Source organism: Trachemys scripta, chromosome 10, assembly GCF_013100865.1.
Source record: "Trachemys scripta elegans isolate TJP31775 chromosome 10, CAS_Tse_1.0, whole genome shotgun sequence".
Lineage (NCBI taxonomy): Eukaryota > Metazoa > Chordata > Testudines > Emydidae > Trachemys > Trachemys scripta.
In genome coordinates, this window is record NC_048307.1 from 31,716,233 (window position 1) to 31,741,716 (window position 25,484).

The 25,484-nt window shown below is 49.3% G+C and overlaps 2 protein-coding genes across 4 annotated transcripts in view; both read left to right on the top strand.

Moving 5' to 3' along the window:
* PGAP6 (post-glycosylphosphatidylinositol attachment to proteins 6) overlaps positions 1-5,009 on the top strand; it is a 52,739-nt gene extending 47,730 nt beyond the window's left edge. The window contains exons 13-14 of one of the 2 annotated variants that reach the window (XM_034783469.1): positions 2,710-2,826; positions 3,535-5,009. In XM_034783469.1, the coding sequence (XP_034639360.1) occupies positions 2,710-2,826; positions 3,535-3,831 (414 nt within the window). In that variant the 3' untranslated portion in view covers positions 3,832-5,009. The remainder of the gene's footprint in view (positions 1-2,709; positions 2,827-3,534) is intronic. The other variant, XM_034783470.1, reaches the window with a different exon arrangement.
* Positions 5,010-10,212: 5,203 nt separating this feature from the next.
* MRPL28 (mitochondrial ribosomal protein L28) lies at positions 10,213-24,294 on the top strand. 2 transcript variants are annotated; one of them, XM_034784311.1, is made up of 6 exons: positions 10,213-10,318; positions 11,840-12,140; positions 16,744-16,896; positions 17,507-17,641; positions 18,365-18,451; positions 23,796-24,294. In XM_034784311.1, exons 2-6 carry the CDS (start codon positions 11,853-11,855, stop codon positions 23,889-23,891), a joined length of 759 nt encoding a protein of 252 aa, XP_034640202.1. In that variant the 5' UTR covers positions 10,213-10,318; positions 11,840-11,852; the 3' UTR covers positions 23,892-24,294. The 2 variants fall into 2 exon arrangements, with proteins under 2 accessions (XP_034640202.1, XP_034640203.1); XM_034784312.1 differs by lacking the exon at positions 10,213-10,318 and adding an exon at positions 10,618-10,787.
* The last annotated feature ends 1,190 nt before the right edge of the window (positions 24,295-25,484 follow it).

The window sequence follows — 25,484 nt, forward strand, 5'->3', positions numbered from 1 at the left end:
GGTCTGAGGGCTGCCCGGCAAACCGTGAAGCCGGTAGCGCTCGGGCAGCCCTTTCCGCGTGGCTGGGAGTGGGAAGGAGGAGGGGGCGGAGTTAGGGCGGGGTTGGGACGGGGAAGGGGTGGAGTTGGGGCGGGCTGGGGGTGGGGAAATGGGCGGGGCCAGGACCCCCTGGAGGGTCCTCTTTTTTTTATTTGTTAAGTATGGTAACCCTAGCCATGCAGCCTGCACGCTGTATCAGTGTTGTGAGGTTGGCCTTTTGCATTTAAATTTCTAGGAGATTTTGAGAGAGCCCTATTTCCATAACTAACTGGTCCAAGTGAGCAAAGGTTACTGTGCTCTTGGGGCCCAAGCCAAAGGCCGCTGTAGTTGGTGGATAGATTCCAGTGACTTCACTGGGCTTTGGATCAGGCCAGGGGTGACATAGCAGCACATGGCTTGCCAAAGGCTGACTAGTATTGCAGGCTCCATGCCCGCTGTTGTGTGCTGCTCTGCGCCGTTGTACCTGTGTCAGTGGCCCCTGGGATTCTAAATGTTCATAAATGTAAAAGCCCTGAATGTCCTTGGTATTTGGCTTGATGTCTGTTAAGGCAACCCAGGGCCCTTGGCACAGCCCCACTCGGGGTGCCGGTCCCCTATGGCCCTACCATCCTGCTTGGGGTGGCGGGGGTGCCACATGAGCCATCTGCTGGGCTAATGGGGACAGCTGCTACTTCTCTTCGGGGAGACTGGGCCTCCCCATTCCTTGACCATGGCTCAGGCAGGCTGGAGTCTGTCTGTGTGGGGGCCCTGCCAGTGCTACCCAAGCAGAGCTGTGCTGGGATGGTGGAAAACGGGACCTTCCCCACACAGAGTCCTCAGCTGCGCCAGTATTGAGCCCTCCAGAGCTGGTTTGAGTCAAACTCCTAGAGATGAATAGGAGTTCATCGCCCTCTCAGCCCCTGGTCTCATGCTCCCTGCAGACCCTGAAGCAATAGCTCTGAGACAGATGAATTGCCCCATTCATTTCAGTAGGGTGGGGCCTAATGATTGATTACTCAAATATCCACATTGTGAGCATGCAGAAAGGCAAGGGCTGACAGGGTTAGGTAGGTCTGCGCTCGGGTACTGCCTGCCCTCTCGCTCAGCTGGGTCAAGCTGGGAGAGGCCAACACGCCTGCTCAGTTTAACCCCTCCATCCCACTTGTTGGTGGAACCACCCAGCCTCTCCAAGCAAAGAACCAGACCCGGGATCTGTCTTCTGAAGTGGGAAAATGGCATTTTTTCATCCATTTAAAAAAACACTTTTCTAAAATGGCTGAAGGGATTTTAATTCAACTTCCAAACAAATTCTCCATGCAGCAGTGACTCGGCGAATGAATGTGCAACTGAATGTGTGGCTAAGTTAGGACTGCAAATCCTGGGCAGTCTGTGAATGGTACTGACCCACCAGGACCATTGTGATTCCTATCCTGACACCCACCCAACTAGCAGAGTAGGGAGAGGGCAAGTTTCCTCCTGCCCTGGTCCTTCAGAGATCAGTTTTAACTGAAGAACCCAGGGGAATGTCGAGGCTGAGACCTGCGGTGCAGGAAGTTGCTTGTCACAACTGACTGAGACTGGCTGTTTAACCATTTCTTTTCCTGCTGACCCCAGAGCGCAAAGCTGGGCTGTTGTGAAAGCAAAGGGTTGGGGGGTAGGAGAGCTGGGTTCTGGTCCTGACTCTGCCGCTGATGGGCTGCGTGACCTGGGCCAAGGCATGTTCCAAAGTGGCCCAGGGTTTTACGTGCCCGGTGCGAGATGCTTGGCCTGACTCAGAGCCAGAGTGCCTTCACCCTGCTGGGTGCAGATGAGGGGGCTCGGGACTTCAGGCAGGCCCAGTGTCTCAGGCTCACTGGCCACTTAACCCCTCGGCGGTGTCATTTCTCCATGTGTCAAATTAGAGAACGAGTTCTTTGGGGCAAAACCTGCATTATATTCTGTGTTTGTGCAGCACCCAGAGCCTGACTAGGGCCTGTGTGTAGGGTGACCATATGTCCCGATTTTATAGGGACAGTCCCAATTTTTGGGTCTTTTTCTTATATAGGCTCCTATTACCCCCCACCCCATCCCGATTTTTCACACTTCCTGTCTAGTCACCCTACGTGTGTGCTGCTGCAATACATTCAGCCGAATCTTCCCCTCCCGACTGGATCCGTTCCCCCTCGCCCCTTTGTGCCATCCCCCTCAGTTAGCTGTAGACCGTCACGCGTCTCCTTTATTCGCCCTCACTGAGCCAAACTGTAATCTCTCCTCAGAACTTGGCTCCTGCAGCTTCCCGACTATTTGTGTTGGGGAAGCACTGTGGAGCCCAGCCTGGGCCAGGGCCTGCTGTGTAAAAACACAACACCAAGACCGTCCCTGCCCCAAAGAGCTTTTCTGTTGCTCTTCTCTGACCCTCTCCAGTTTCTCAGCATCACGGTGTGCTCAGCACTGAACCTGCTGTTCCAGAGCCACATTGGCAGGGCAAGTGTGGCGCTTCTGTCTGTCCAGGTGGCATTTTTTATGCTGCGCTGTTGTATCCCATCCAGATTCCGGCGCCTCTCCGCAGGATTCTCCCTTCCAGGGACCCTGCATTTGAGTTAGGACGTTGGCAGCCACAGGAGCCAAGTGACTACAGTGCGCTGCACAGCACTGCAAGGTAGTCTGGTAGATACGTTCCTGATGTCAGTGTTGTCCTCTTGTCTTGCTTAGGTTCTCTTTGTGCTGGGGACCCTGTTAATTGCCATGTCCCTGCAGCTGGACCGCAGAGGGATTTGGAACATGATGGGCCCCTGTCTTTTTGCTCTCATCATCATGATCATGGCATGGGTAAGTGACTGCTGGGCTGGGGCTGTGCTCCATTTGTTACTGCTTTCAGAAACATATTTTTAACAAGGTGGAATCTGGGAGGAGCTGCCACAGTGGCTGAGTGGGATGAGATCCCTGACTGCCCCAATGAGCAGGCCTCAGGCAGCCTCCCCTCCGCCCATGGATCAGGGTGACCTGGGGATGCACTGACCCTGGTAAAGGGGAAGGCTTAGGTGCTTTCAACTTCTGTCTCTTCCTTAACTTGTTGCCACAAGTTAACTGAGGAATTCCCAGGTTACCAATCTCAGCCTGGCCCGGCCCAGCTGCTCTGGCAGCTCTAACTCACCAGCACGTCTCATGGCTGAACTGTGATTGCTGGCTACATATGTGCTCTGGGCCTTTAAAGGTACAGCGACTGTGACTTGGGCATTGCTAACTCCATGTGTTTAAATGTGTAACTTGGTTGTTCTATTAACTGAAGGTATTTGGGGCCTTGAATACAAAATAGACAGGTCCAGGCATTGCATCATGCTGGGGCAGACTCTAAGCTTCCTTCCTCAGGACTGAGATGGTACAAGTGACCTCTCTTGCTGGGAGGTGCAGACCTCTTAGTTATCACTTTGTTCCCCTCCTGGCTGGATCCCCGGCTACCAGTGTGAGCGTCTGCTGGTCCCCACAGAAGAGGTGGGTCTGTGCTGCTATAACCCTTCTCTGGTATTGTGCCTTTAGGTTTACCACGGAGTGAAGCGCCGCCATTGCTACCCCACCTCATGGAAGCGCTGGGTTTTCTACCTCATTCCAGGGATCACCTTGGCTTTCGTCGCCATCTCAGTGTATGCATTCATGGAAACCAGTGACAACTACTACTACACGCACAGCATCTGGCACATCCTGGTGGCCAGCAGCGTGGCTTTCCTACTCCCGCCTTGTGATAAGCATAAGAATCCCTGGGCCTGGTCACAGAAGCTCATCTGTCGCTATCAGATATGCAAAAATGACCGTGAGGAGCTCTATGCAGTGACCTGAGTCGGGCTGGCATGCAGGGCCACAGGCCAGTGGGATGGAGGACTTGCTTGGGCCCCCCTTCTCCAGACGAGTGAGAACTGCCACCTGTGCATGCTCAGAACTCAGTAGTGTTTTTGCTGGCTAGCCAGGGCAGCACAATGGCAGGAGCAGGTTTGACTGCAGATGCTAGGCCTCTGCCTTTGGGGAAAATGGGGACAAGAAGTCCCCGCACCCCTCCACGGGATAGGGAGAGGCTTCTAATGTGTTTTATAAAGAAAGGAATAGCCTGCATCCACGTGCCACCAAAAAGCCAAGAGCTCCATTCCTTCCAGCCATGGCAGCTGGTCTGGGGCTCGCTGTTACCTACCATAGTGAGGTCTCTGGCACCAGAGCTCCTCTCTAGATGCCAACTCCTCGCAGAGGGCTCCAGGATGGTGCCTGGCTTTGTTTCCACTAGGAGTTCCTGTGATCTCACCTCCCTTTGCCATGGAAAGGGCAACTACCCCAGCTGTGTATTAGCTGGAGCCGGTGGCCTCCTTCAGCAAGGCATGTCTGTCTCATCTTGGCGTTACTGGGGAGCTGCAGGGGTGCGGTGGGCTGCCCATCCCAAAGCAAAACTATGGAAATAGAGGCACATTGTGCCCATATATTCTAGAATTAGCTGCCCCTTTGCCCATCTCCATAATATGCTCAAGGGTTTGAGTCCTTCACATCCAGCTTTGCATTGGGGGAATAATAACTGACGTGGAAATTCTGCCACTGAAACAAGAACCAAACCCCAGATCAGGCTACTGTTTTCACTCCTGTTTCTATCAAGTGTCAGGTCAGCAGCTGCTGGAGTTTGTTTAAATGCCTTGGCGGCTATAGCATCCACAGCTGAGATCATGTCCAGGGCCGTCCTTACCCATACGCAAAGTACGCAACTGTGTAGGGCACCAGGAAATTTCCTGGTGCCCTGTGCAGCTGCGTGCTACTCTAGCCCCTGCTCCAGCTCTTCCGCATGGCCCCTTCCCTGCCCCAGCCCCGGCTCTTCCCGGCCCCAGCCCCACTCCCCTGAGGACTCCAGAAGCAGTCAGGCCTGCACCCACCGGTAAGTAGAGCAACCCGGCCCCAGCCTGCTCCGCTCCCCTGGCTCCCAGCCGCGCTGCCGGCGAGTGCTGGGGGGCAGTTCCCCCCTCCTCCCAAGGCTGGGAGCCAGGGGAGCAGAGCAGGCTGGGGCCAGGTCACTCCACTTCCCGCAGAAGGTGGCCAACCCCCCTCTCCTCCCCCACGGCGGCCTAGGGCCCCACACAGCCCTCCTCCCCCCCTCCCACGAGCACCAAAATAGCTAGGGGCAGCCCTGATCATGCCGATGTCAAAGTGCATGTACCAACCAGGGGATCAGACACCTCAGCAAACTAAACTGCAGGGGCAAAATTGCAACTGCAACTATTTGTGTGCAATTTGTGTCAAGCAAAAGGAGGCCAGTGCCTGAACATCTGGCCTGGTGGATGTTAAACGTATGTGACTTCTGGCTTTTCCCTCAGGGTGCTGACTATTTCATACTTAGGTCTGATGTGAGTAGCGTGTTGTATATTTCCTGTATACGATATGGAGTCTGACTGCTATTTGACATCAAGGATCCTTCCTTCACGATGATCAGCTGCAGAGAAAGACAGCGAAGGCTCTGTTTAAAACATGCGGTTGGGAGAAGGGAAGAGAGTAAGAGCTGTTAATTAAGGGCCCTTTCTCTGGGTAAGATTATTTGGCTTTTGAAAAATAGCCCAGCATTTTGCCAGCTGCTTACAGTCTCAAACTTTACCCTTCTCTAGCAACTAATCCAGTCACCAGCTAACTTAAAGTTCCAACAAACACTCTTCAGGGGACCTGGGCTGGATTTGGTGCAGGTAAATCTGGGGAAGACCTGCAAGCTGAGTTGATCTGCATCTTGCTCCTGGAGTAGAGGCAGCAACGAGAACTTCACATTGGTTGCCATATTTCTTTACAAATTAATTTTTTCAAACAGACATACAGATGAGCGAATAACACTCATTGTACCTAGATGAAAAAGCCACTGATGAAAGGGGAAAAAATGGTTATGGCTATTGCAGGTGGTTTAGAAACACTTGTATCTCTTCACTCCATGCTACAGGTAATGTGAATTTGTATGGAAGATGCTGAGTGGTAACACTAAGTGTTGTGGTAGTCTGACTTTTTAGTTGTTCCAAGCAACATGAAGTCGGGATTTTATATTGGGATGATATGTCCCAAATCCACTGGCCTTTGTTATTCTGCTATAGGCTTGGGTCTCTGTCTTATTGTTCCTTTCCCTTCCTGTAGCAAGGCTCTCGTTAGTAATTTTGTACCTCGTTGGAGCAGGATTTCAAACACTCTGGGATTCCTATAACGTAATCACCAGTTTTTAGCACTTTTCCTTCAGTTGTTACTAATTAGTTGTAAACTGAGCACTTGGCCTTAGTGGATTGTAATAAATTGTTTGCAACTCTTTCATACATAGAATGCTGCATTTGCAGCTGGGATGCTGCATATTAACTAGATGGAGCAATAATACTCTAATTTATGCCTTTTTAATATAGTTTTCAATGCTGTGAAGCACATTGAGCTTTGGGATGGGTGAGGGGGGTAAATCCCTGTAATTATTTTGTTACTCTTATTCCTCTTCATCCCCAACACTATGATTGGAAAGAATTATCTTGCATAATTTTACTGGGAGAAATAAATATTTTGTCAATTACCTCGGGTAGAATTTGAGCAGATGCCAATATTTAAATACTTGATTTTTTTGCTGTAATATTTGTGGTTTAATTTTATTTTATATAGTGAATTTTAAAGCTTCGTGTTTTTATAATTTAATAAATGTAATTGTACTTGAAATCGTCCAATCTGCAATAGCACTTTCTGGAATGGGATTTTATATTTGTATGTCTAAGGCAAGAAATCAAATAAAAAGTAAAACAAAGTTCTGCAGTCCCAGCCAGTCTCTTCTTTCATGGGTATGATTGTGTGGTGATGGTGCCCTGGAGGCTGAAGTAATCTCTCCATAGAACAAGCTTAACATAGACAGCGGCAGTGCACGTTCCCCCTTCCCCACCAGAGAGTCCCCTTTCCTGGCTGTAGGGAACCCACTGTGCGAGGGAGAAGAGAGTTCAGGCTTTGTGACCCATTCAGTCCGTGGCCTCTCTGCTGAGACCATGTTGGTGGCTTTTGTGGTGTGCATAAGTATCCAGTAGGAACTGGCCCGGGAGCACCAACCTCATTGCACATAGAGCGCTGAACAGGCAGGCAAAGACATGGAAATGGTCACTTCCTGCCAGGGTTACTGGCAGAAAAGCTGAACCGTAATCTCCCTTCCTCATGTGGGGGAACCCTGACCAAACATCTAAAGCAGCATAATTCAGTAGAATTGTTCCTCCACTATTGCTTGTGCGTGTCAGTGCTGACCTCATGCCCCCATCTTCTGTCTCTTGCAAAATGTTCTATTTATATTATTGTAGCTGGGTCTAATTTTCTGGTGTAGACCAGCCCAAAGACTCTAAACTCTTGGGTCTGCATCCAAAGGGCCTATGAAGTCAGGAGGCGTCTGCCCAGGACAATAGCTGCAGACAATGGATTAGCCATTCCATCTCATTTTATATCTGGAACAGGAAGTGAGTAATGGTTGGCCTACACTAGCATTCTTCCATCTACCTAGCTACCACCTCTTTGGGAGGTGGATTTATTACAGCAAAGGGAAAACCCCTCTTGTCACTGTAGTAAGTGTCTACACTGAAGTGCTACAGTGGTGCAGCAGTAGTGGTTAAGTGTAGACATAGTCTAGCAAATGGATAATCCACCTCAGTTAAGCAGGTGCAGCCTCCCATGAACTACGTACTGGAGTCAAGAAGGAGGGGATCTTTCCTGAAATAGGCAGTTCCTCCAGCCTCCTCCAAGGCCAATGGCAAAGCTTTGTGTAGGAAATCCCAACTCTGGCACAAACTTCAGTGAGGATGTACTCTTCACAGCACACTGGAGAATGGCTCCTCCTGCCCTTCCTGGCTGGAACAGGAGTTCTGTATTTGCCTTGTGAATGAGCCATAGTACTTTCCCATATTTCATAGGCCCATTTCTATTCATGTGCACAAGGCAAGGACTCACTCCAGAGCAGGGCTGTGAGAGAGAGTGGTTGAAACGTGATGTTCCCCTAACCATTTACTATTGCGTGCTATCCACCCCATCTCACCTTGCACAGGCCACCAGCACTGGCAGCTGAATCACAAGGTCTGATGCAGCTGAAAGCCTAAAGCCACAGATACAGAAAACTGCAGGTAGCAGACTGCACAGCTCTTGCCACTCACCCTGTACAGGCTGTCAAATGGCATACAAACATACTGCTTTCAAAGCAACATCAACCAAGCCAGAAAAAAATCACACTTATTCCAGAATAAAAACATTCACAAAGGGAGTTATACCCATATAGCTATAGTGGTAAAATTATACCAGTGGAATCATGCTGGTAAATTGTCTACAATCCATAGAGTGTCTGATGGGGGGAAAATAGGAGCCAACTAAGATAAAGCCCTGCTTGAAAATAAGAAAGTAAAACAAGCCAAATCTCGTGTGATGCTAGCAGACCAAGTCAGATCAGGGCCACAGGCCAATTCATTTGTGTTAATACAGATCAAAGTGTTTGTATAAGAGTGGTGTTTAAACTCCATGAAAACTAATGGGACGTAACTTGCATTATTTTCACTTGTCTGTGTCCTGTTATAATGTAACAGCAAAAATGTACAGTGTGTACACCGCTGTAACTAAATAACCCATCAAAGAAGTCTTGTGAAATGCTAATTTCAAAACAAGCAGCCATTATGTATGATGGTCAGAGGTCAAAAGACTACGTGCATTCCTCACTACTCAGCATCAAAGGAAAACCCCATGTGGGTAGAGACACAGCTTGCTTTCTGTGTAAAGAAACTATAAATATGATTCAAAGAAAGCTCCTGTATCTCTGGACTGTTTGGATTCTTACAAGGAAGAGTACCAGATGCAAAGCAGAGATCCCCGGAGACAATCTGGGTACCCCAAAAAGACTTTTGCGAAACTGGCAGTTTATCACATCACTGCCACCATTTGGAACTACAAACTGTGACTCACCTGTTAATATCTTTTACCTGCTTTAACCTCTCAACTCTTATTTCCTTTTCTTAGCTAATAAACCTATAGTTACATTACTATAGAATTGGCTGCTAGTGTTGTCTTTGGTGTAAGATTTGGAGTACCAATTGATCTAGGGTAAGTGACTAGTCTCTTGTGACTAAGAGCAACCAGATATAGTGTGATACGGGTTTGGGGGAGCGCAGGGTTGGGGCATGAGCTTACCTCCTGCGGCTCCCGGGCAGGGGCACAGCCGGGGTGCATAGGCAGGCTTCCTGTCTGTCCTGGCACCACAGATCACGCTGCACCCCGGAAGCAGCCAGCAGCAGATCTGGCTCCTAAGCTGCAGTTCTCACCTGCAGGCACTGCCTCCCCCAGCTGGTGTTCGGGGCAAGGGCAGCGCATGGACAGGGCTCTGGCTTTTTTGCCACCCCAGGCAAAAAAGCCTCCCGCTGCCCCCCGCCAGGGAGCGCAGCAGGGGAGGGCGGCGAGCCCGGCCGCGGGCCCGCTCTCCCGGAGCGCCGGGAGGAGGGCGGAGAGCCCGGCCGGGGTCCCGCTCTCCCCGACTGGCCGGAGCGCCGGGAGGAGAGCCCGGCTGCGGCTCCGCTCTCCCCGGGAGAGCACCGCCCCCCTCCAGGTGCCACCCCAAGCATATGCTCGGTAGGCTGGTGCCTGGAGCCGGCCCTGTGCGCGGAGCCCCGTGGCCCCCCACCAGGAGCCAGACCTGCTGCTGGCTGTTTCTGGGGCACAGTGTGGTGTCAAAACAGGTAGGGACGAGCCTGCCTTAGCCAGGCAGCACCACCGACAGGACTTTTAACGGCCTGGTCGGTGGTGCTCACCAGAGCTGCCGCAACCCAGTGCCTTACATTACAGTACTGGGCTGTGACCCAGTTTGAAATCCACTGCGCTAATGCATTTCGGTCACAATGCGCTACAGTGGGCACTAGGGCCCTTTTTGGGGGTGGTCAGTGGCTGGTTTTTCTGCATCTTGGAGGTGGCCGCCCTCGCCCCCAACCCCACCACCCGCAGCCTGACCCTGGTGCTCCCAGCCTGACCCCTTGAACCCCCCTGACCTCAGGCCCGCACCCCTGCTAGAGCTGGGCTGAGCATAGGCAGGGCCCTGGTGCGCGGACTCCGGGGAGCTAGGTTCGCCCCGCCCCAGCGGGCGGTGCCCGTTCGCAGGCGCGCTCTGATCCGCTCTTCGCTTGTCCCCGCTCGCGCTTCCTCCAAACCCCGAGAGGAGGGGGCGGAGCTTGCGAGTGACACCAGCGGCAGCCAATGGGAGCAGCCTCGTGGATAGCGCCGCAGGTCCCGGTTTCTGTTTCCGGTGGCAAGGGGCGGGCGCTGGGCCTGTCTGCGCGAGCGGGGGTTGGCTGTGGTACGTGGGCTGTAGATGGGGTCGGGCTGGGGGGGGTGAGTGAGAGGGAGCAGGGCGGTTGGAGCCCCGGGAAGCAGGGCGGCGGCAGGGCCGGATTAACATTTTGTGGGTCCGGCGCCAGGCATACTTGTGGGGGGGGCGGTCCCCAGAGCAGGGGGCCAGCCAGGGGCATTGGGGCATAGCAAGGTGCAGGGCCGGCTCTAGGCACCAGCAAACCAAGCACGTGCTTGGGGGGGCACATTTTCAGGGGCGGCATTCCGGCCATCTTTTTTTGTTTTTGTTTTTTGTTGCTTCGGGCGGCAAAAGCCTAGAGCCGGCCCTGGCAGCAGCAGTGCGTGGTGCGCGCAGGGCACCCTGGGGCTGCTACGGTTCACGCTGTGGGGGAGCAGCGCCCGTACCTTGTGGCTGGGCCGAGCAGGAGATACTCGTGCTGGGGGCCGCCCTGCGGGGCACAGGGAGCCACCTGCAGGTACCGCAGGGCGGCCGCCCCCCAGTGCCACAGCCGGGGCTGGGCGAAACAGCCCGAGCTGCCCAGGGACTGCAGCAGGACAGCCAGAAGCAGAAGCAGCAGCGGGGCCATAGAGGGCGGGGTGCTGCCATGCGGGGCCCGCATCCCGCTCTCCGGGGCTCCATTCCCTCTGGGGCTACCCTGTCCCGGCTCCTCAGCCCCCTGCCGGGCGGTCCCCCAGCTCTGCCCTCCCGGGTCCGGCTAGTCCTGGAGGTGGGATCCCTGGCTGGAGGGACCCTGGGCTGAGGCGTGGCCCGAGAGCCCCACTGCTTACCCCGACCCTGCCAGCGCCGGACTGGCTGGAGGCAAGGGGGGAACGGGCGGAGTCAGCACTGGTGGGGGGAGCCCAGGGCTGGGGCGGCAGGGGGTGTGGGTGGGGGGAGGAGAGAGCCCAGGGCTGGGGCGGCAGGGGGTGCGTGGGGTGGGGGGAGAGACCAGGCCTGGGATGGCAGGGTGTCCGGGTGGGGGAGGGCACTGGTGGGGGGCGGGGGAGGTGAGAGCCCAGGGCTGGGGTGGGGGGCAGCCAAAAATTTTTTTGCTTGGTGCGGCAAAAAACCTAGAGCTAGCCCTGGCATGGTGGGGCCGGCCCCGTTCCACCCAGCCCAGTGCAAGGGCTCTGTATACAAACCGGCAGTTGCCAATCGCACACTGACCCGCCCAGCCCTGTGCTGCCAGCGTGCCCCTTCCCCTCGGGGGTGGGCCCGTGCCGTGCCACACAGCCCCGACTCCCTATGCCCAGGGCATCTGCCAGGCTGAGCTGGCAGCGTGGCCAGGGCTGGTCCAGTGCCAGGATAGGGAATCACTCCAGCCTCTTGGGAGTGGCACAATTAGTCAGGCCAGGGTCTCCCCTAGCCCTGACCGGACTCCCTCAGGACCCACTTGCCTGTAGATAGGATGACCATACATCCCCTTTTGGCTGGGACAATTCCCTTTTTAAACTCTGTCCCGGCCATCCTGACTTTTTTGACAAATATCCGATATCCTAACTGATCCGTTCTGTTGTTTGTTAACAGCAACCACTGCCTGATGCCGCTACACAAGTACCCGCCGCGGATCTGGGAAGCTCTGAAACTGAAGCAGGGTATCTATGCCCGTCTGCCTGCTCATTATCTTAAGTCACTACAGGATAATACACAGCCCACCCCAGTTCACTGGAAACCCCTTGGGGTGAAATATAAATTAAATCCAAAAACAGGCCAACGAGAGCGAGTGCAGGATGTTCCTATCCCAGTCTACTACCCCCCAGAGTCTCAGCAAGGGCTCTGGGGAGGAGAAGGCTGGATTTCTGGCTTTCGGTATGCTGGTAATGACAAAGTGAGTGAGTATGAAGTGCATTCTCATCTTATGGCTTCATTTGTCTGCTGAGTGAACTGGGCCAATGCTAGGAACAGGCTGCCACCACCACACACTTTAGCACCAAAATCAGAAGGGAGAGAAAATTCTCCCCCACCCCCCATTCTTCAGTAGCAGGGAGCTTGGGTGGCAGTTGCTGTAACTCTTATTCTTTTTTCTTCACCAATAGTATCCAGGCTTCCATGTTAGGGTTTATTGTTCCTCTTTTTCCCACCTGCTCTGATGAGAGTATCATATGAACTGTGGTCTACTATACTTTCATTTGCTAATCTTGAGAAATAATTCATGTTTATGCAGTGTTGTAATGGGCTGTGTAACTAAGGGTACGTCTTCACTACCCCCCTATCGGCGGGGTAGCAATCAGTTTATCCGGGATTGATATATCGTGTCTCGTTAAGACGCGATATATCGATCCCCGAACACTCCGGAACTCCACCAGAGCGAGCAGCAGTAGCGCAGTCGACGGGGGAGCCGCGGCCGTCGATCCAGCGCCGTGTGGACCCCGGGTAATTCGATCCAAGATATTTCGACTTCAGCTACGCTATTTGCGTAGCTGGAGTTGCGTATCTTGGCTCGATTTCCCTCCCCCCAGACCAGTCCCAAGACCCAACCACATGTGCAAGAGGAGCTGCTGCAGCCTTAGTGTTGCCAAAGCTGCAGAGCTACAATACAGTAAGAGGAGCAGAATGGTAGGAAGCAAAGTCATAGCTACAGTCAGGCAGTGTGAGGAGTGATAAATTTATCCCCACGTGGTTTAGAAAGGAGCCCGTGCATCCTGAAAGTCGTTGCTTTTTACCTGCTGTTCTGCAGATAATTTTATTATAAGAAGCAGAGTTGGGGAGGGGCATGCCAAGATCAATTCTGGCCATGAAGTTTGGAGGTGTATTTCTAAGTGCTTAAGTAATGACCTTCCTGGTAACTAATGAACTTAATGTAAATCACTTTATTTCTCCTTTTGTAAGGACATGGATCTTGTCTCCTATTTACATAGAGAGTTCTTGCCTTCGATGTATTTATTCAAGATGTGCTTTATGTAAAACCATATTTTCAGACCCGTAAACTGTCCTATAACTTGCAGGCCTGTTCCTCTGGCATTTGACTGTGTTGAGCACAGATAAGAGATCTTGAGCACCAACCTCTTAAGCTTAATCAGGAATAGAATTAAACTTGTTCCGTCTAAAACTGTTATTTTCAGCTTGGCACCCTTCACTAGTTTATAATATGAGACCAGATACTAGTCCAGGGGTCGGCAACCTTTCAGAAGTGGTGTGCCAAGTCTTCGTTTATTCACTCTAATTTAAGGTTTTGCGTGCCAGTAATACATTTTAATGTTTTTAGAAGGATTCTTTCTATAAGTCTATAATATATAAGTAAACTATTGTTGTATGTAAAGCAAATAAGGTTTTTAAAATGTTTTAAGAAGCTTCATTTAAAATTAAATTAAAATGCAGAGTCCCCCGGACCGGTGGCCAGGACCCGGGCAGTGTGAGTGCCACCGAAAATCAGCTCGCGTGTCGCCTTTGGCACGCGTGCCATAGGTTGCCTACCCCTGCACTAGTCTGAGTTGTTTCATTAAGGGTGTTGCTTAAAGTATGTGTTTATGGTCTGTAAAATTGATACCTTATTACTTCACAGAACCTGCTACCTGTGCATATTTAGTCTTATCTGTTGATTTCACAGACCCAAACAAGTTCCTGCTCCTGTTGGTACTGCAATGCCAGTACAGCTCTGGAAGAGAACTGGTGCCTACTCTTGTTTAGTTGTGTGGCAGTTCTCCAAAAAGGGCCATTTTTTTGAGTTTAATGTATCCACCCTACACACACCCATGTTATATATTATTTGAAAACTTATTTAAGATGAGGTATGATGTGGCGCTGTCAAGTGGGGCTGTAAGCCTGTAGGTAAGGTGAAACAGTGGTACCCAAAATGAGTGTAACTTTTTTCACAGTTCCAGAAACACTGCAACATGACCATGGTTTTTCTGTTTAAATTAATTTCAATACCTTAATGTCATGCTTATTGGTCAAAGCTAGTAAATGATAATGTATTAAAAGATTTTCATTGGTATTGCATGGGCAATTCCCCCCCTCCCCACCCCCCAGAAATGATGCTGTTTAGCATGTGGCAAAAATGGCAAATAATAACATATACTAACATGAAATGTTTTCACATCACATGTTTTATATGTCAAAGCATATCACGTGATTATAATAATTTTCTATATTTTCAATTGAAATTTGCTGATCTGATCAGTCTCACGCTGAATGTTGCACACCACTAGCAGTAGATTACATGCCCATAGTTTGTGCTTCGTAGTGGGTAGATATAAATGTATGTTAATTCCTAATGTAGTTCTCCATTTGTGAGCTTTTATACATACAATGTAGCATCTAGTCTGCCTGGTAGATTTAATTTTGTACTCGCCTATGCAACTACCCATTGAAATATTCTAGAAATTATTGTTTTAATTCAGTGACACGTATGCACAGGTCAGTATTAGTGTTAGAGATGACAGCTTCATATTATGAATATCCAAAGGCTATGAGAGAAAGAAGTTACCTAACAAGAAGAAGTGAAGACAAAGTCCACAAACAAGTCCTTGCCTCTGCACTGAAGAAGGAAGAAGAGCATGTTACAACTCTTAACAACCATGTCAGCAACAATAAGACAAACACATTTTACCCTACATAGCATCCAGAAGTGCTTATCAACATATCTGCTGAAGTACATGTCACATCAGATGTACAAGAGACTCTACTGAAAATAGCAGATGTTGAGGAAGAACAAATGGAGAGATTTGAGAGAGATGCATGATTGTGCTGCAATTTCTTATACATACACAGTTCTGCTTATGCTGTCAAACATGAGAATAGACTCTTAAAATCCACAGCAGGCTTCTGTCAGGCCAACATATGCCTTTGCTCCCAACAGTAATGACGTTGACTAGAAATGTCAGCAGTGCTATTACAGTTCAATGATACCTGTACAAATATGTTGTTAGACTTTGTTTAACCCTTTAGATCAGTGGTTCTTAACCTTTTTTCATTTGTGGCCCCTAAAAAAAATTTCAAATGGAGGTGAGAACCCCTTTGGAAGTTATAGACATAATCTGCGGACCCCCAGGGGTACGTGAACCACAGGTTGAGAATCACTGCTCTAGATTATAATTTCAAAGCATCACAACAACAAAGAAATCCAATTTTATGTCTTGAATTGATTCATAGAGTCAAACTAACAGAAACAAATACAAATATGTCAAAGTGGTCATTTTAACGTATTGATGGCAGTTATATCACTGTTTCTATGGTAATGGCATCAATTCACAGCTTCACATTAGACCTCATCTTAAAGTAGACATAATAAGCTTTCAAATGATGTACAGGGGGCATATGTGTGTATAGAGAAAGTATACTAAGTCGACCAAATTGGTGGTGGTTGCTGCCCACCTATTTGTGCAACGTATTCAGAATTGTTGACTGAATTCCAGTGTTAGGTTCTAGTGCTGGTGATGTGCAAATCAGGAAGAGCCCAGCTTAGCTATCAGATCCCAGGGTAAGTGTGCAGGGGTGGCAGGTAGAACAAATATAATTTTACTTATCAGCTGAGCAAACTTGCTCTGGAATGACTGAGACCCAATACCCACAGACTTCTCCAGCAAACCCTTCATCCAGTTTTCAGTAAATCATGCCTAGATTTAATTTCTGACCCAGCATGATTTTATTCTGTAGTTCCTGAAAGGCTGTAAGGGCCAGACCCTCCAGGTATCAGGTGCCCATCTCCCATTGAAATCAGGTGGTAGTTGAGTACCTAAATACCTTTTGAGAATCTAGAGCAACTTCTTGACACAGGAATAAATCTGTTGCACAGCAGAGCCGACAATAATTAGCATTGTGTTTGTCTAACCGAGGTGTGTGAACCAAGGCTTCCGCACACAGCAACAGTGTGTCTACTTTCCTATGGTGTGATTAGGCTTCCTGCCTTAGGGCTAGTCTTTGGAGGTGTTGGGATGCCAAACAAGGCATGTTTGTGCTTTTTGTAAGAGTTTGTCTGTTTCGTTCCAAGTAATCCCTTGGTGTGTCCTAGGATGACCCAATGTTCTGGGTCTTGGAGCGGCATTGTAATGTCTCCAGCCTTGGATCAGGGTAAACCTGAGGTGAATGAAACCTGACAAACACTGACCAGCAAGGAGAAGGTGATGTGGGGGAGCAGGAGGAAGTCATTGGGTAGGGGGGCACCCCAACTTAACTCAATTGTGGATCATAGCAGCTTATCAGGAGAGTAGTTTGCATAAAATGGAGTAGATTGCAATAGCTGTGAGAAGTACTTCCCAGCATGCAATGTAGCCTTGCTGCCCAGATTGCATGCTGGGTTCTGCTTTCCCCACACGCTATATCTGCGGGTGGGCCCTATTTGTCCATTCCTGCCTCAGGGGCTCTGTGACAAAACATAGGCTCTCTACTGCCATGCCAGTGTTTGTGGGTGCGATTGTATAGTCTCTTCTGAGTAATGTGGCCATTAACAGAGGGATGATTTATTCTTTGGGAATCTTGTTTATCCCTATTAGCTCTCAAACAGATTGAAGAAGACTTGGAAGCCACAGCTTTTTGAGCGGGAGTTGTATAGTGAGATCCTTGACAAGAAGTTGACCATTACAGTCACCATGAGAACCCTGGACTTGATTGATGCAGCCTATGGATTGGATTTCTACATCCTCAAGGCAAGGCGCATGTGTTTCTGCTTTGCTGAGTTATGGGGGAGGGTAGGCCCCTGAACTTTTCCCAATGAGGTCCACATCAGCAGCTTGGCATTTACCACAGTGCTGCACCCAAATCATGTAAGTGGAGCTGGTTGGAAGCACCCTAACCTTAATATGGCAGTGCAGCCCTAAAGGTCCCAGCCTGCAATGTTCCATCTTGATTTCAGCATTAAATGTTAGGGCAGCTGTGTCTGTATTCTAGACCTCTGTGACTCAGGGGCTACGCTCTGACTACACCTCAGAGTGAGTTAAGTTCAATGTAGATGCAAGAAGTTGCTGTGCCTTGTCTGTCCTCAAGCCTTTCTAGTGAGAGCTTCAACAACCTCCACGGGCAGATTATTCCACCAGCTAGTCACGCAGCTGTTTGCAGCATTTTCTTAGTGCCTAGTTTAAATTTCCTTTCTGGTTGTTACTACAATGCTGCCTATAAAATAGCAGGCAGTACTGAGGAGTAGCCACAAGTAGGTGGGGAAAGGACTGACTGTTTCACTGATGTTGCAGAAAAGTAATTTACAGTCTTTTTTGAATCCATCCATCCATCAACATCAATCATCAAACTTTATTCCTTCAGACTCCAAAGGTTGATCTGTGTTCCAAGCTAGGGATGGATTTGAAACGAACAATGCTGCTACGGCTTGCTCGGAGGGACCCTAGCCTGCATCCAAATGATCCAGCAAAGAGAGAGGCTATCTATAACAAGTATCAGGTGGGTAGTTCACCTGTTTATTATCAGATCTATACAATGAAGCTTGTCTGTCCCTCCTAATTGGTCATGTTTGCTAGGCAGTGGGGTGATGAATAGTTGAAGATTCTATTCTCAGGGTTAAAACTGGAGGGTAGAGTTGATTTCCCCTCCCCCCCCCATTCTATTATTTGGCCAGTTGTCATTTTACATGGGCTGTTTGCTGAGTGCACCTTTGATCAGTCAGAAGGGAAAGGCTCACGTTTTCGGTGTTAGCCAGAAAGGCCTTGAAATGATCACTGGGCTTCTACCATCACCACTATGTTGACAGACGGGCCATCTGAGCTGCTGCTGCAGTGAAGCCCTATCCGTGTGTGTGGGATACGGCTGATTAACATTTAATGCTGAAGTAAGTCAGCACAGAGCCAGTGTTAACGTGATACCCAGTTCCCAAAGCTATTCTGACGTTCACTATGCTGACCTAAGACAGAGCCTGGCAGCTTGTGTGCAATAAGAAACAAACCTATGTTTGCTAAATGGAAAAGAAGTAAGCTGGGGTGGATAAACTTCTTTGCTGGTCACCAGAAATGGAAAGTGCACATGCACAATGCTCAATTCTTTTGACGGTGATTCTGTTCCAATTAGCTCCCCCGCAGTTGCCTGAGACATTCCCACAGTCCTACTGGAGCTAGTCACTAACTTCCCCAGTGGCGATTGTACCATTAACCCCTTCCTCTTGTCACACAGGAATTTGTGATCCCAGAAGAGGAGGCTGAGTGGGTTGGGCTGAGTTTGGAAGAAGCCGTAGAAAAGCAGCGGCTTCTAGAGAAGAAGGTGAGTTCTGAGTTATATGGGAACACAATGTCCTCACTCTCTCTTGGGCAGCACCCACTGGCTGTGTATTCAGTTGCTTTACAAAGAGCCCATGCAGTGCTCTCATTGATGCTGTGCTCTGAGGTGGGTACCTCCGAAGTGCCACGTTAATCAGCACAGCTAATGTGGACATGTTTTAACAGGAGATGTTTAATGTTGGAATGATTTCCTTGGGGGTGTTTGATAGGAGTCAGTTACACACACACCCTTGACCCTATAATGGAAATGCTTTGGGTCTGCTGGCTTCTTTCTTTTCAGAAGGAATCATTCCTCTGAGCCCCTTCTAGGTCACATCCATGCTGCTTAGGATATGTAGATATGACTGCAGGTTCCAGGTCCCCCCCTGCAGCCCTATCAACACCTCAGTTTCACTTGCTTTTCAGAAATACTAATCTGGAGCTTAGTATTATGAGGTAGGGGTTGGGGATCCCACAGGCAGCCACAATGCATCAGAAGAGAGAGTAGCTTCCAAGCTTCCCAGCAGCCAGCAGGGTGTGTGCCCCACGCTCACCCCCAGTACTCCCATCCTCCCATCTGTTTGCAACCTCAGCAGTCACAGAAAGACACGGCATAGTATGGCTTAGTTGTTCCTGAGCTTCATGGAGGATGGGATTCCAGGCCACCAATTCCAGGGGTGGGGGTGTCCTGTAGTAGCAGAGGAAGAAAGGACAGAGCATGGAAGGGTTGGCAGTGGAGGCCAAGGGCAATTATCAAAAGGCTTAGCAATCCTCGTGTGGAATCATTGATCTCTAGCCTTACCTGCATGAGTGTGAATGGATCAGTACTTGTGCTCTTCTGTGAACTTACTTTTTTTTTGAGACATCCTAAACAGTTGAGACACAGTTGAGGAGGAGAGGGTGTTGCCAATACTTTGGAGGATAGAACTAAAATTCAGGGGATCTTGATAAATTGGAGAACTGGGCTATAGATGACAAAATGAAATTCAACAAAGACAAATGTAAGGTGCTACGCTTAGGGAAGAAAAATCAAAAGCACAAATACAGAATGCAGGATAACTGGCCTGGCAGCACACAGCACTGCAGAGAAGGATCTGGGAGTTGTGGTGGATCACAACCACAACATGCATCAGCAATGCGATGCTGTTGCAAAACAAGCAAATGCAATTTTAGGTTACATTAATAGAGGCATAGCATGCAAGACACGGGAGGTGATAGTACCGCTCTACTGGAGTACTGCGTCCAGCTTTGGTCACCAATGTATAGAACGGATGTGGAGAAATGAATGGATCCAGAGGAGAGCAACAAAGCTGATCAAAGGATGGAATGCAAGCCATATGAACGAAGGCTAAAGGAACTGTGTGTGTTTAGTTTGGAAAAGAGGAAACTAAGGGGAGACATGATAGTAGTCTTCAGATACTTGGAAGGGTGTCCTCTCTTGCCTCAGAGGGCAGGACAAGAGATAATGGGTTCAAACTACAGCATAGCTGATTTAGATTAATCTCAGGAAAAACTTCCTAACTGTAAGAACAGCAGGACAATGGAACAGACTGCCTAAGGAGGTTGTGGAAGCTACTTCACTGGAGGTTTTCAAAAGGAGACGGGAGAGTCATCTGTCTTGAATGGTTTAGACACAACAAATCCAGCATCTTGGCAGGGGGTTAGAGCAGATGATCTTTGTGATCCCTTCTGACCCTATGGTTCCTATGATTCTATAAACTGGTGCCCAGTCTCTGAGTGGCTTCAGCACCTAGCAAAGCCTGCAGTGCTTTCTGGGGTCAGGGCGTTAGATTTTTTTCCCCCTACCTGTGTAGTGATCGGCTGAAACCCTGTAGCAGCATCACACTGCGTGACCCCAGTGACTGCAAATGACTACTGCGTTATTTATGATAAATAACTAGAGGGGTGCGCTTTGTTGTGTCTGTGGGCCAAGCTGCAGACCCAGTGAGAGGGCAGCATGTTCCTGCAGTCTGTGATGTGTGGGCAGCAGTGGAGAGCCAGTCATTTTTATCCGCAAAAAGAACAGGCGTACTTGTGGCACCTTAGAGACTAACAAATTTATTAGAGCATAAGCTTTCGTGGACTACAGCCCACTTCTTTGTATGCATCCGAAGAAGTGGGCTGTAGTCCACGAAAGCTTATGCTCTAATAAATTTGTTAGTCTCTAAGGTGCCACAAGTACGCCTGTTCTTTTTGCGGATACAGACTAACACGGCTGCTACTCTGAAACCAGTCATTTTTATGCCTGCAGCTATTTGGCCGGGGGAAGGAGATGTGTAGGGAGTGATGTGGATGGGTAATGGGGAGCCTGCAATAGATACTTCTAGTCCCTGCACTCCGAGCTGCTTTTGTTCTTTACCTTCCAATTACTCATTAATCTGACTCCATCCTCTTCCCACTTGACTATAGAAGTTCACACAGCTCCCTCACTAGAATCCTAATGCCCCCCAGCATTTGGCTGAGAATCACTGCCTACTCTCCCACCCACCCTCCAGGGCCCCCCTTCTTCCAGAGACAGTATTTGTGCTGTGGAGCTGATAAATGCAGGGTTCATTATAAACAGTCTCTGCTCCCTCTTCTGGGTCCTTATCTTTCCTCCCCATCCCCAGATCCCTGCTTGCCTCATTATCACCCCCCACTCCCTTCCAATTACACTGCCCCCTCCCCTCCTGGTGCCTGCTTTGACCTCCACATCTTCACTTCCCTCCAGGTTAGTGGTCCCCAAATTATGGGGCATGGCCACATAAGGGGGCATGGAGGAATGTTCAGGTGGGTGCATGACAGGGCCTGGGCCAGCCCCAACGAGAAGGCGGGAAGGGATCTCCCCCCAGCTGCAGCTCTGCCCTCATTCCCTCTCTACCCCCAGGCCAGCTGTGCCTGTACCCCCAGCTCCTCCCACATCCCCAGTTCCACCCCCAGCTCCGCCTTCAGCCCAAGCTCCTCTGCTGAGCCAACTGTGCAGTAATCGGGGGGAGGGGGGGAGAGGCATGGACAGATTCCATTACTGGTCGGGGGAGCACAACAGGGCACCACTGCTTCAGGTCCCTGCTTCCCCTCACCACACACCCCTGCAACTCCAAAGTACCTTTTTACTCCTTAGTCTCCTTCCCTCTTCCTCTGCCCCCCCCTCTTTTTTTTTTTCTCCTGTTTCACACCCTGAGTGCCTTATCTCCCAATCTGTTAAACTCCTCTGGAACTTTGGCAGAGATGAGATGGTCGGGGTGTTATGCTGGAAGTTAATGGCTGCCATCATCTGGTCTTTAAATCTCTACAATTACAAGCCTTGTTAAAGCTGCTAGATGTGCTAAGCAGATGTGAGGGGTTCTGTGCCCCCCATTTCCTTTTTCCGGTTTTCTGATTTTCCCCAAAATCAATAGGATTCTGCCCATACGTGAGTAGAACGTTCCCTGAAATTTTGGAATAGATCAGATGTGGTATTCCAAAGTTACAGCTTTACTTCCAGACCAACAGTCACATGCCATCAGGATGAGAGCAGGGCCCTGCTTCGCTCAGCCAGTAAAATGATCCAGCCCCTCCAGTACATGACCATCTGCTGTCCTGCAGCACTGGCTGGGTGAAATTGCTTGACATGTACAGCTAATGGAGGGACTAGTCAGTTTTCACCATCCCTTCAGGATTCTAAGTACCACAGCCCAGTCCCCACTTGCGCAGCCTCTTCCCAGGTTGCCGTCTGGTCTCAGTCCTGCCCAGACCTCTGCCTATTTTCCTTGCCCTTCTTAGGGCCATTTCACTCTCAGCGAGGTGATAGTGACCAAAGTTCTATTCAGAGGGAATGGCAAACTGCTCAGTAGAACGCCGTGAGATATTGTGCATCACTTTCTACCCTATGTGCTTATGGCCTAGCATGTCGCAGGTTCAGAGTTGTGTGCGTGAGAGAAAAGACTGGGTGACTTTTCCCAGGGTACATTACTTTACACTTATTCAAATACACTTCCATTGGTCACTGTGACCTGGGGGTGCCTGGGGTAGCCCTCACTGGAAATGCAAAAGTCAAGGCAGGCTGCAAAAGGGAGAGAGATACTCCCAAAACTGGTGGTTAATTCTGAAGTTAAGCTCATCACCAGTCACAAACTGTGCTTCCTATCTCCCACACTGATTATCAACAAGCCAAAAAAGAAATCATACAGTTTTTATTGCAAGCCAGTTTTCTGGCTCTCAGTCAGCACATAGGTCCAGTACAGTGAGAAGTTATTTTAAACTCTGCTCACAAATACAAAAATGTGGCTGACCCCTTTGGGGTTAGAAGAACGTCACCAGGTCAGTATAGGTTTGGATCTTACTCAAAATATCATGCTGCCAGTCAATCCTTTAGTGTCTAAAACTAAAGATTTATTATAAAGAAAAAGGAAAGAAAAAGAAGAGACATTAAATGGTAAAACAGTCACATACATACAAAGACTTTAAAGTCCATATATCAGTCCTTAGCAGTAGCGGTGAGTTTGCTGGCTTGAAAGTTCCTCTAGAATACATCCACAGCTTGGATGGATCATTCAGTCTTTTGTTAAGAGCTTCAGCTTGTAGCAAAGTTCCTCCAGAGGTAAGAAGGAGGATTGAAGACAAAATGGAGAAGATGCAGCTGCCTTTTATAGTCTTTTGCCATGTGGCCTGTGCTTCCTTTGTTTCAAACACAAGCTGCCCAGCACCTGGCTTGGAGGCCTTAGCATTCTGTCCATAGGCATTCCCCTGCATGCCTTGCTGAGTTATAAGGTGTATCTGCCTTCTCTCAATGGGTCAGTTGTATAGCTGATGGTCCTTAATGGGCCATCAAGCAGGCTAGGCAGAGCTGATGCCCACACTGTCTGGGGGTGTCACCCAGAAGCATAGCACAAGTTTTGAAATACGGACATACATATCTATAACCCATAGCACAAAGGTGACACAAACATATAAACAAGATTATCATCTTTGGCGAATTATAACATTTTTGCAGATCGCTTACATGGCATATCTGGCACAACTCATTACAATTTTACAATATTGATATTCATAATGTTCTTAAGTGTCCCCCAGATTCCACACAGCGTCACAGTCACCATGCTGCTCTTTCCTCCTAAACTATTCAGGAGTGAAGCCGTATCCTTCCATGGGAGAGAGGGGAAGGGCTTGGGAAAACATCCCAAGGGTGAGCTGCAGGTTAGTGAATAGAGATAAGTCTTGGTGCCATAGTACAGATAGAGAGAGGCAGTGTGTTTAAAAGGTAAGGACTAAAACACCCATTAAAGATTGTTCATGGTTTAACTAGCACAATGGCCGTTGCACACTTTACCCCTTCCCTCTTCCTGTTGCTGCTCAGGTTCAGTCTCTCATTAACCCATTTTCTCTCTCAGGACCCTACTCCTCTTTTTAAAGTGTATGTGGAAGAGCTGGTCCAGCAGCTCACGGAGCAGTCACTCTCTGAAGCAGCAGAAGTAAAGAAATCCTAGCAAGGAACAGCTTCCTGTCACAGCCTGGAGTGTGCAGCCTTCCAGGACTATTGATTTCAGCAGGCCTCCCTCTGCTCCTGAGTCACTCGTGCGGCAGAGAAAGGTGGGCTGTTGAAGAGTTTGATCCAGAGTGATCATAGCTGCTACTACTCTCTAGCAATAGTGGCACAAAGTGAAGCCTGAATTCAGGAAGAAAATGGCCCCTTTTGGTCAGGGAAGGACTTACCCCCATCACTTCCTGTCATGCGCCTGTTATACTGACCAAAGTGACGCCATCTGCCTCTGCAAATAATTCCCTTTGGGTCTTGAACTGGGAGCTGATTTAGATGCTTTGAACTGGATTCCTGATGTACAATGAAATGTGCTTATTCAGGGCATCAATAAATATCTTTGCATCTGATAACCCTAATGCTGACTGGCTTTATTTGGTCTGTAGCACAGAATGTAAGCTTTAGGGATGAAGCAACTTAGGAGTTCAGGTTGCTTGCCCCAGCTTATATAGAAGAGCCAACTATTTAGCATCTGAGATTCTGGGCTCCAAAATAGTGACAAATGCACATATCTGCCAGCAGGTGGAGCAGTGTTCTCAGCCTGGGTGGACTGTATCTGTTTGTTACTGCTACACCATAACTCTGGTTCCATTACAGTTCAGTTTAATACAAGCTTTAGCTCTTTATTTTGTAAAAATCTAATTGAACTGGCTAAAACCAAACGCTAGAATAAAGTGTGAGAGCTGTTTGAAGCGTTCATGGTGATTTGATGAAAACTCAATTGATACAGAAAGAACAAAGTTTAAAAATCACCTGCTTTGCCATTATTTCATTGGATTCTCACTCTTCTCTACACTCCAACACAAAACCATAACCGTGACCTCAGCAGGGTTCAGGCAGAGCCATTGCCCCCCAACTTTTACTGGCTGTGAGGGCAAACAAGGGAGGGGAGGGGGCGGAGAGGAGTGAGCCGGGGGAGCAGGGTCTGGTGGGGGGGGGGGGGGAGGGGCCGCGCAAGGGGGGGGCCTCAGGGAGAGGGGGCCATGTGGGGGCTCGGGGAAGGGGTGGTGCAAGGGCAGGGAGAAGGGGTGTCGCAGGGGTTCTGGGGGATCAAAGGGGCAGTGTGAGGCCAGGGCCTTGGGGTGGGCCACGGTTTGGGCACCTGTGGGCCCCCCACTTTTAGGGTGCTTCTGCTGCTCCTGTCCCCATTGCATGGAATATGGAGCAGCCAGATTTGCTGATCTGTTGATATAATTGATCTAAAAGGATGCGGGATCACTGTTAATATTTTACCCTAGTAGGTTTGATGAAGCTGAGGTATGTAGTGTTTTTGTTGGAGATGGAAGTGAAAAGCCTTATGGAGTGCTGAAGAGTGTTATCAAGAGCATTATAGGCCATATGAAGATAGAAAGGAATGCCCAAGTCTTTCCTCTTACTCCCATGCCTTTAAGATGACTTTTGCCCCTGCATTAACTGTTCCTAATAGAATTTTCTTCTTCAAATGAGGGTCCCTGTGTGTATTCCACACACTGGTGCACATGTGCTCCAGCTGCCAGAGTCTGAAATTTTTTTTTCAAGCAGTGTCCGTTGGTCCACACATGTG

What these genes read in the sequence shown, in the direction of transcription:
- MRPL28 (XM_034784311.1), top strand. Translation starts at nt 11,853, where the DNA reads ATGCCGCTACACAAGTACCCGCCGCGGATCTGGGAAGCTCTGAAACTG. An exon ending in TGGATTTCTACATCCTCAAG is followed by an intron (nt 16,897 to 17,506) that starts GCAAGGCGCATG and finishes TTATTCCTTCAG; the next exon opens with ACTCCAAAGGTTGATCTGTG. An exon ending in AGCGGCTTCTAGAGAAGAAG is followed by an intron (nt 18,452 to 23,795) that starts GTGAGTTCTGAG and finishes TTTCTCTCTCAG; the next exon opens with GACCCTACTCCTCTTTTTAA.